The sequence below is a fragment of the Lipotes vexillifer genome, unplaced genomic scaffold (genome assembly GCF_000442215.2).
Source record: "Lipotes vexillifer unplaced genomic scaffold, Lipotes_vexillifer_v1.1 scaffold1634, whole genome shotgun sequence".
NCBI classification, from domain to species: domain Eukaryota; kingdom Metazoa; phylum Chordata; class Mammalia; order Artiodactyla; family Lipotidae; genus Lipotes; species Lipotes vexillifer.
In genome coordinates this window covers 328,888-339,614 of record NW_006771542.1, presented here as the reverse complement: position 1 = coordinate 339,614, position 10,727 = coordinate 328,888, and the positions used below count along the sequence as shown (strand labels likewise).

General features: G+C 50.1%; 2 protein-coding genes across 4 annotated transcripts in view; one reads left to right on the top strand and one right to left on the bottom strand.

Annotated features, from left to right (window-relative positions):
* Positions 1-5,978, bottom strand: part of RNF214 (ring finger protein 214) — a 49,638-nt gene extending 43,660 nt beyond the window's left edge. Inside the window, exons 1-4 of one of the 3 annotated variants that reach the window (XM_007446906.1) lie at positions 5,886-5,978; positions 4,214-4,329; positions 1,209-1,719; positions 454-513 (exon numbers count right to left, since the gene is read on the bottom strand). In XM_007446906.1, the coding sequence (XP_007446968.1) occupies positions 454-513; positions 1,209-1,719; positions 4,214-4,326 (684 nt within the window). In that variant the 5' untranslated portion in view covers positions 4,327-4,329; positions 5,886-5,978. The other 2 variants (XM_007446907.1, XM_007446908.1) reach the window with 2 other exon arrangements.
* Positions 5,979-6,510: 532 nt separating this feature from the next.
* The window catches only part of PCSK7 (proprotein convertase subtilisin/kexin type 7), a 23,041-nt gene continuing 18,824 nt past the window's right edge, over positions 6,511-10,727 (top strand). The window contains exons 1-4 of the mRNA XM_007446905.1: positions 6,511-6,587; positions 8,126-8,247; positions 8,686-9,168; positions 9,897-10,031. Coding sequence (XP_007446967.1) covers positions 8,698-9,168; positions 9,897-10,031 — 606 coding nt within the window. The 5' untranslated portion in view covers positions 6,511-6,587; positions 8,126-8,247; positions 8,686-8,697. The remainder of the gene's footprint in view (positions 6,588-8,125; positions 8,248-8,685; positions 9,169-9,896; positions 10,032-10,727) is intronic.

Genomic DNA, 10,727 nt, shown 5'->3' with positions numbered 1-10,727 from the left:
GAGACAAAGAGTGGACATTCACGTGAGTGCAATAGGTAAGGGAGATTAAGACAACAAACAGACTCCCAACAGTGGTTTTGTAAGTCAACAATCAAGATTTCGATATCAAACAAAAAAAAAAAAAAAAAAAATTTGAATATATTTTGGGCTAACAAGTAAAGGGATTTAGATTTACTCTACGTAGCTCAAGAGAGAACTATAACAAGAAATTTTAGTGGTTCTGTTCTCACCTCATAATAAGATCTAACAATAAGAGCTATTTTCAAAATGCAATATGCTGATTCATAAGTAGTAAGCTTCCCATCTCTGGAGGTGATCAAGTAGAAGTTAGCTGACCATCTGTCAGGGATTTTATAAGGGAGATTCCTGCACCTTTTCCAACTGAGATGATGTAACTCTAGATCTTCTGCATTAATGGTTTCATACATGAACAACTGCAGTTTAACTACTTACCAGATTCTTTTCAATATCTTGATCTGTGTTTACCTCTGAATCAGCCGTCTTAAAGTCAGTCTATAAAGAAAGAAACAATTATATTCAGAACTGTTCAGAGACATTCTAAAAGGCAGAATTGCTCTCGTCCTTTCACCGAGAAATCTGCCACAAGGAACTGAGAAGTTAACTTTTTGCTCTCTCCCCTTATCAGCTTCATAGCAAGAGAACTGTAGTTCTGGCAAATGTCCACTGACATTCATGTAGCATGAAGCATTTACCCCACAAAATAAGCTGAACAAGACCCAACAACTGATGGAAAGACAAGCTCGAGACTCAGATAAGAATTTTGGCCCCTACAATTTACTGTGCTCGTCCTTCCTGCTACAAAAAAGCACACCAGTCACTAGAAGGCAGGATACACCATACTTCTTAAGATGTAGGTCAGAGAATTAACAAGGATTCCTCCTGCAAGGTTGAAGATAGAAAATATGAATGCTAATGACCTACGCTCATCAATTACTCAGTGGAAGTGACTGTATGTAGGTCATGAAGCTCCTGGTCGCCACGATTAGACACGGGCTGTTACTTATTGAACACCAGAATGAAATGAAGTCATCACAGAGCACCGTATGAAAACAGCATGAGAGTTGCCAGTAAAAAAACGAGACAGAGTAGCTCTCCACCAACTATGAAGAAATATCTCCTGCCCTCAAAAAAAAATAAAAAATTAAAAGCCCAAATTCCGTTTTAGTAGTAGAAACTTGATACTTGACCTGGACGGCAATGTTCTGAGAAAACTTCAGGGAAGAGCTATCCTGATCATCATCCTGATCCACTCTGACTCCTTCAACCCCATTTGCTGGAGGCACCACAGGTGGGAAATCCAAGCCTGTGTCCCTGCTCCCTTCCTTTAGGATGGAGGCTTGTGGGGCCTTCTCTTCAGGACAATTCCCGGAGGCAAGCTGCTTTGTATCGCACCCTGCCTTAAGAGACCGAGTGGCGGGGTGGAGGCTCTCCCGGAGGCGTGTGTCCCCCTCCTCTCCCGCTGTGCTGGCCACGTCCTTCAAATCAGACTGAGACCCACCGCCAGAGAGACAAAGGGCCGTGGCTATCAAGTTTTCTCCTAAAACCGCCCGGTGCGCTGCTGAAGTGTCACCTGCTGATGAACCAGGATTCTGCTCTGGGTGTTCCAAATGGGCATTTCTGTTATTCTCCTTGGTTATCGTTTGGTTACTTACACTCGACAGAGGCGAGTTCTTGTGCTTCTGTGCAGGGTCTTTGGGGCTATCAAAAACATAAGATAAAAGGTTTCTCTCTTCACCCAATCTTAAAGAGGCTTAAATATATAATACTTTTAACATACTCACTAGAAGAACAAAACTAGACTATATAAACCCCTCCAAATTAGCCAAATGAAAAGGAACTTAGTTTCCACCCAGCGATTTCTGTCCCACATGCAGGGGGTATGGTGTGGTGGTGAAGAAGCTGGGTTCAGGAGACCGTCTGCAGCGAACGGTCACACAGAAATGACGCTGAGGAGCCAAAGGTTTGTGGGGATGCAGGTGAAATAGCCTGCTGTTATTTAGACTATTTCATTTAGGTACATGTACTAATTTTGTTCCACATATTTTAATAAATAAAATATTGATTGAGAAATATAAATTCCACTCCCGTTTCACAAAAATAATTCTCATTCAAATTCCTTTTACAGATCTTTGACCAGAACCACCAACAGCTTTCCAGAGCATAGCATCTTCACTTCAAGTTGCCTGAAGTACAGATGATTTTGAATCCAAAATTGAAGCTGTCAGCAGAACTTTTACCCCAGATAACAAATATACACACATGTATACGCTGAAATCGTTGTTCTATTGTTTGCTACAACCACTTACCATACTGCTTTTAAGAGATCTTCAAAACCTATTTACAATGACATCCAACATTCACGACTGTAAGTCTTTTACCAGGAATAATGTGTGTTAAATTCCTTTGTGATTAAAAAAAAAAAAAAAAAAAAACTGCTTATGTCAACTATGCCCTTAAGGACTCCAAACTAGTACTGACTGAGGCTTCAGGTCATTGTGCCTTCCTTTCCTCAATAGTACCTACTGTTCAAAATAAAACAGAGAGAGCACCTTGTGACATGAAAAATCTTTATAAATACTCTAAGCTGATTCCTTACTGGGGTTAAGTGCGGGGGGGGGACACTTAATTATAAATTTGGGCAGATACAGTACCTGGGTGTGAATCCTGACTCTGCTATTTACTAGCTGTTTAACTCTGGGCAGGTTACTTAACTTCATTTGTAAAACAGAAATAATATTACCTACCTAATAAGATTATTGTGAGGATTACATGAGATAAAGCATCTGGTGTATTTAGTTCTGGCACACAGTAAACACTCAATAAACCTTAGCTTTTATTATTATTACTAGTAGTATGTGTCTGATTTTATTTATAAAATGAAGATCCAAGTTTATGGTTAGGTTTACTTAACATTTCTCCCCATTACCCACTTAATAACAAGTAACAAATAATAAATACAAATGTAACAGATTTGTTACATTTATTAAATACGCTGGAGTCAGACGAGCCTGGGTTCAAACCCTGACTCCAACATAGCTTGGTAACCTTAGGCAAGTTACTAACCTCTCTGTGTCTCAAGTTCTCTCACCTACAAATGGGAATAATAGCATTAGCACCTACCTGCTGAGATTGTTGAGAGAATTAAATGTGTTAACACATATAAAGCTGCTAGCACAGTGTTATCTATTGTATTAAGTCCTAGGTACTCTACAAAAGAGTTGAGGTACGGGACTTCCCTGGTGGCATAGTGCTTAAGAATCCACCTGCCAGCACAGGGGACACAGGTTCAAGCCCTGGTCCAGGAAGATCCCACATGCCACGGACCAACTAAGCCCGTGTACCACAACTACTGAGCCTGCACTCTAGAGCCAGCGAGCCACAACTACTGAGCCCGTATGCCACAACTACTGAAGCCTGCATGCCTAGAGCCCATGCTCCGCAACAAGAGAAGCCACCGCAACGAGAAGCCCACGCACCGCAACGAAGAGTAGCCCCCGCTCGCTGCAACTAGAGAAAGCCCCCGCGCAGCAACAAAACCCAACACAGCCATAAATAAATAAATAAATAAATAAAAATTAAATTAAAAAAAGAGTTGAGGTAGGATACATAGTCAACCTAGTACAACATTATACATAACAATGTTTTAAGCACTGTAAAACAAGGTTGGGTATTCATAATTCCTGTCCTCAAGAGTTTAGTTGGAAGGCGAAATACATACATGAAGCAGTAAGCCATATTAATAATGCTATCTATTTACCTATAGATAAACATAGATACATATACATGTGTCTATATACATTAGATATAATGGGTGTGTGTGTGTATATATATATATATATATATACACACACACACACACACACACACAGATGTAACATAAACATACAGTTAAATAAACAGATAGTCCATGTAAGAGAAGGTGGGAAATATTTGCATTTTCAAATGAGTTTGACCCCCTGTATTTTAATCTGTTTATTCAACAAATAATTAGCATGCCTGCTGAGTGTCAGATACTGTGTTGGGTACCAGATATACAAATATAGATCAGATAGTCCCTACCTTTAAAAAGCTTCATCTAATGCAATGTCACTAGAACCAAAAAGGGGAAAGACGAACTACACTTCCGTAAGAAGCCCATCTCCAAAGCCCTTTACCCAAATGAAATCTTCCCAGCTGAGAGTCCACACGTTACCTTAGACCGTCTGGAAGAACTTCGTCTGGTTTGGAAGCACATACACTAGACGAGGATTCTGGAGGACTGGGAGCAGTGGCCACCACGCCAGCGACCTCAGATGCTGCCATCATGCTCTGCACATTCAGAAACAAAGTACAGGCTACAAGTTCCAAAATTTCAAAACAAATATATCTCACCCTCTCAGAATGTCCATACAACAGAGTCATATCAGGAAAGAAACACAAAGAAAAAGTTGGGCTCCAGAAGAAAACACTTAAGGGTATTCTCTAGTAGGATACTAAAAGAGCCATTACATGCAATAGGTCCCAAGGGATATCAATCCTCACACGTCACCGTGTGTGTGTGTGTGTGTGTGTGTGTGTGTGTGTGTGTGTGTGTGTGTGTGTGTGTGTGTGTGTGTGCGCGCGCGCAAAGCTTTTTCACTTTAGGAGAAATGCAGTCTCACAGACCATGAGAATCTTCCAAATGATCCACAGGCCTACCTACCTTGCCTAGTATCATTTACAAAGGATGTGATTTGGGGCCTAATATCAATAATAGCTTATGTTTTAAAATCATTTTATGGCTGTTACATTAAAAGCATTCTCCATTAATTTGGAGATGTTTGTGTGAGAGAGAAAAAGAAATATTTTATTGGGCAATCCGAGTATCTTTCACTTTTACTCTGGGTTCCCCACAGATGGGAAAAGTCTGACAACCACTGACTGAGGAAAGTACAGACTCTTTAGAGTTACTAGAGGTGCCAGAGTATGAGAATCTTGGTTACTCCAGCATGAAAATGAGAAGCTGAAAAACACGGTAATCCAAGTAAGAGATGTTGCAGGACAAACTCACGCCTTCTATGGTGAAAAGGAAGAATAAAAATGAATATTGGGGCGGGGGGCGGGCGGGTGGTTGGTGGTGTAACACAGGGTTAGTTTAAATTCTTGTTTTTATTTTAATAGCATCCCAGGTACATCCCTGACCCTCCAAGAGCGCATAGGGCAGGCATGGAGGCTGGGCTGTGTCCACACTTCAGTCCCAGGCCGGAGACCCCCTGTGCCTCAGTTTCCCTCAGCAAATTATACGAGGCTCCCGGGAGAAAATAGGCCCCAGATCGCCATTACTGCTCGAACAGGTGCAAACATCCTGCCCCATCAGAGCCCGGGCCGGGGGTCCTTGGCGCCCGGGAAACGAAACCACAGGGCACGGGTCCTACGGGCGACTCCGTGGCTGAGAGCCCAAAGGGGAGAGGGACAGGGACATCTGGCAGGAGGCGGCGGCAGGGGGCCTTAAGTCGAAGGAGCCAAGGGAAGCCCCTCACCGCAACCCGGCGGCGACCAGACAGCGACGCTGGGAGCGACGGGTCCTCGGGGGGAGATCGGGGGACGGTCGCGAAGGGGACAATGGGGGGAAGCGACGCCGGTGGTCCCGGCCGCCCTCCACAGGGGGCTGGCCCAGCCTACAGCTTCCTCCGGCCAGAGCCCCTCCGCACCTTGCCCTCACCCCCCGCCCGGCTGCCACCCCTTCCCACTTCTAGGCCGGGACCCCAGCCCCCCATCCCCGCAGCTCCCTCCACGCCCCCCGCCCCCACCCCAGCCCCTCGAGCCGCAGCCCCCGCCCGCGCGCCCGCCCCACACACACCTCCCGCGCCGCGCCCGGGAGGGAAGGGGGGAGGGACGGGACTCACCTGAGCGGGCGGAGCGGGGGGAGGGGGCGGCCGAGCCTGGGGGGAGGGGTCGAGCGCCGGCCCGCGCGCGACACCTCCCACTTCCGGCGGTACGAGCGGCGGGGGCGAGGCTCGGCCGGCAGAGGAGAGGCCGCGGTGGCACTGCGCCGCCCCCGACGGCGCCCTCTGGCGGCAGGAGCCGGCACCGTCAAGGGGTCGCGGACGCTGAGGAAGCCCCTAAGTTACTAGTGGACTCTCCCGGGGCGCGGGGACTAAGGAAGATACGACCGCGAGAAGGAAGGAGACTTGGTGGAGGGAGGACCCCCTCTAGGAAGAGTACAGGGAGAGTCGGGGTCATGACGATCAGAGGAAGAACAGGAACGAGGTGTTTTTAAAGGTCGCAACAGAGATGCCCTTTCCAGAGGACACCATGAAGGAGAGGACCGTCCCTATAGAGAAGGTCCCTCTTGAAGATGCCCCGAGAACTCGGGGCGGTAGGCCCACGCGAGGAGCACCCACACACGCTGCTCTCTCAGTGGAGGATGCCCGAAGGAGCCGGACCCCTAGAGCCAGTTGCTCCCGGCTGGTCGGGCCGGCCGGGGGACCCGTCGCTGATTGGCTGCGCCGCTGGGCGGAAGTGATGCTACTGTCACTGGCTTCTCGGGCTCCCGGGAAGCAGTGAGTTTCCGTAAGGAGGCGGCGGCAGTAGCTGCGGCCAGGCGGGTGAGTTGAGAGCTCGGTGGGGGCGGGGCATTGGAAGTCCGGGTGGCCTAGAACTGGGGGGCAGCCGGTGTCTGAGGACGAGGGAGCCGCACAGAAGGCGCCTTCAGTCCTGGCGTGGGGGAGCCCAGGGAGACGGGGCCACGGAGTCTTGGATCCAGGATAGTGTGGGTCCTCCGAGAAGAGGGGCACATTGCACGGGGCAGTCGAGGCCAGGGAGGGGGAAATCAATGAAACTGACCCCGGTACGCGGCCTGGTTTCTAGGAACAGGTGTAGAGGTTGCGAGGAGGACAGTCTCTTGGGAGCCCGTATCATTCCTCTTCTCTCTTGGCACATCAGAGCTGTAAAGACACGCCTAGCAGTTGGGTGAAGTTTGAGATCCACTTTCAGAGGGCATTTAAGTTTCCTTACCCAGAAGCCTAGGGTGAGGGCTGGGGTGGGGTTAAGGTACTGCTCTGCCAGAGGGACTGGAGGATGTAGTGGTCAGGTTTCTCCTCTCTTCCGGAAATCTATGGGCTCTACTGAGATTGAAGGAGCCTGCCTAGTTGGGTCACTATCAGGCTATCTAACAAGATTTTTGTATGCACACTGGGAAGGACACCTGAATATCTTGGGACAGTTGACGCTGCTGGAGCGCAGGGAGGAATTTGTCTGGGAACCTCAGAGGAAAAGAGAGAAGGAGATATGTAGATTTGGGGAGGGAAATGTTAGGTGGCGGAAGTCCCCTTCTCTCTTTCCAAAGAGACTTCGGTAAAATACCCATGTTTATGTAATGTTTTGAGACTAATCCATTTGCATATGTGTGTGGGTACTAAGCCCTACCTCAAGGTGACCCCCCTACACCCCACCCCCGTAGAGAGCAGATGCTTCTGAAGCCCAGCCACCAATAGGGACACACATGTTCTGTCACCCATTCACCTGTCTCTGTCCCCACAGTTGCCCACCAGTTCTAATTTGGCCCTTCTGTCAAACCATGGGTGGCAGTCCCAGGTTTAGAGCTTGAGCCCTCACTTCTCACCCAACTTGCTGAGCTAGTGACTAAGAGTAGCCCTTTAGTGCTGCTTTCCAATCACCCCTTCTCCCCAGGGTGTCCACTTGCCTCTTACGCCTGTTCAGTTTTGTTTGCATGCTCGGGTTTTCCCCATTTCACCTGCCTTCCGCCTACTCTTACTCCCCCTGGCATCCTTCACAGGTACAGAAATCAGGAAGTTAGCTACCACCCGGACTTCTAGGGAGCAGTACCACCTACTTTTTCAAGAGGGGTTTTTGCTAAGAGTTCAAGCCCTCTTCTAGGCATCTAGGAAAAAAAGAAAAGAGGATGGCCTGATGTTTAGGTCGAGAAGTATGCTTTCTGGGTTATGTACTGATCTGGCCTTACTGTACCAGTTCGCTTCTAGTCTGTGACCTATTTGGGATTCCTGGAAATGATACTTAATCATTTGCAGTTTCTTTGGTCACGGATCCTAGAGTTCATGGCCAGCCTCTGCTTGCTCCACTGGGTTTGGGAGGACACCATTTCTTGTTTTCTTGGGGCCTACAGGTCTGCAGTCTGTGCCTGGAGTCACCACTGCTCACAGCGAAAGGGATGCCTTTTCTCCGTTTGCACAAAATGAGCGTGAGGTGGTTAGCCAGACCAGGAGCTCAGCCTCACTCAGGGTCCAGGTGGGAACGGGGCCCCACTGCGGGGAGTTAGCCCTCAGGACAACGGGACCAAGACGTCAGCTGGGGAAAGATTTCTGTCCCCTCTAAAGAAGGGAGGAGGGTCTCTTCTAAAGAACGGTCATGACCCTGCCAGGAATTTGCAGGAGTCCTATGACTTTTGAGCCCTTTTCATGGCAACAGTGGGAAAGAGAAGCACAGTGCCTGTGAGCAACTAGACATCCTGCTTGATTATCTAGTGATAATCGTGCCACTGAGGGATCCACCAGGGTTCGTGCTGGCCCACACTGCCCCTGGGGGCTTATCCCTGTTGGTCAGAGATAACTGTGAATAACAGGAGAGGATCACATGTTTAATGATTTAAAAGGCACGGCTTAGGGATTTCCAGGTGTGCCATGTTATCGCGCTCTTACCTCTGATGTCCTTTCTCTTTGTCTGCAGCCTACTGCTCTGATGCCCAAGGGGAGGCAGAAAGTGCCACACTCAGATGCCCCCCTGGGCCCCAGGCCCACTTGCCTCTGCCTGGAGCTAGCCGGGCTCTTCCTGCTGCTTCCCTGGGTGATGGGCCTGGTGGGGGCAGGTGGGCCTGGGGCCCAGGGTCCGGAGGGGCTGAGCTGGGCCGTGCGTGTGGACAGCCCAGAAGGCGAAAGGGAAGAACAGTCGCTGGAGCAGCGGGCAGATGCCCTGGCCCAGGCGGCAGGGCTGGTGAATGCAGGACGCATCGGGGAGCTCCAGGGGCACTACCTCTTGGTCCAGCCGGCAGGGCACCGGCAGGCCCCGCAGGTGGAGGCCGTCCGGCAGCAGGTGGAGGCCGTGTTGGCCAGGCACGAAGCTGTGCGCTGGCACTCAGAGCAGAGGCTGCTCAAGCGGACCAAGCGCAGCGTCCACTTCAATGACCCCAAGTACCCGCAGCAGTGGCACCTGGTGAGTCCAGCCCTGCAGCTTCTGGCTTCAGATGGCTAGGCGGGGGGTACCCAGTGCTTTAGTGGGCTCTTGTCTGTGTTACTCTTCAGTGGCCCCCATCCTTTGCCTGAGGAGACATTTCTGTGGGCTTCCACAGTGGGCTTCGTCCTCGGGCTCCACCTTCCCTGTGCTCATATCCAGAGAGCTGGCAGACTGCATTGGCTGGGCGTGGGTCCTGGGAGCAGGCTGCCTGGGCCGCCTGCCACTGACTAGCGTGTACCTTTGGGTGCACTGTTTAACCTCTCCGTGCCTCAGTTTCCCTTTCTGTCAAATGGAGATTGTAATGGTTATGGTTATGGTTAAGTGAACTAATGTACTTGTGCCCACATGGGAAACACTTTACAAGAGTTAACTAGTAACATTATATTATACGGTGTTAATATAAGGTATATCATATGGCCTACAAATTATATTATCCAACCCTTGACCCTAGCCACCATCTCACCCTTATTGCCCGTGAGTGATGCCAGGCTTTCCTGGAGACCTAGGCTGTAGCAAAGCTCTCACGTGTCCCTCCTTAGCTCTGTCCCCACCTACCGTTATTGGTCTACAACCTCTCTCTGGCTCCTTGACGGTGGCCAAGAGTGCACAGGGGCTGCTCGCTGTAACTTGTCTCTCTATGGGCTATGCTGCGTGTCACTGGATTCCCAGGGCTCAGAGAATAGTTCCTGACCCTGTCTCTCCTGCAGAATAACCGGCGGAGCCCCGGCAGGGACATCAACGTGACGGGTGTATGGGAGCGCAATGTAACCGGCCAAGGGGTGACCGTGGTGGTCGTGGACGACGGTGTGGAGCACACCATCCAGGACATCGCACCCAACTATGTGAGTGGCACTGGAACGACCCGTCCCGCCGCCGGGCCTTACCTGATTCTTGATGTTCCCTCAGGCCTGTCCCCTTTCTTAGAGGTCATTAGGCCAAATAAAAGGGCCTGGGAGGTGGGATGGTGTTCTTCATCTATTCCTTTTCCGCAGCCAGCCTTCCAGCCTGGTAGCTAAGACACTGGACATGGCTCCAACTCAGCAAGGGAGACACTTCCTGGTTCCTGCTGCCACTCCCTGCCCTGGGGAGTAAGGATTGGCCCCTGCGGGCAGCTTCCCTCTTTGCATAAGTTCCTTAAAGCCTGACTTTTAGGTAGCCCCAAACCTCTTTTATCCCAGGCTTCCCACACCATGGAAGCAGCTCCTAGGCACATCTATAATGGCCAAGAGAGAAATTTTCTAAGAGCTGCAGCACTTCTCAGTTTTGCCTCAAGGTGTCCTGTCCTCATATCTCACAGCCCATGTGGTTTGCAGAGATGGGCCCACAGTGCTGGCTTAGAGCCCCCAAATCCCAGTTCCCCTCTCTCCCTGAGCTCCAAGACCTGACCCCTTGTAACCAGCGAGTGACCACATGCCCCACCCGTCCCCCCCCCCCCCCCCTCCCGACCCATCCCCGCTCCCGGCCAACACATCCCCTCACCTGCTCCCCCCCAACACATCCCCGGTCCCTCCCAACACATCCCCTCACCTGCTCCCTCC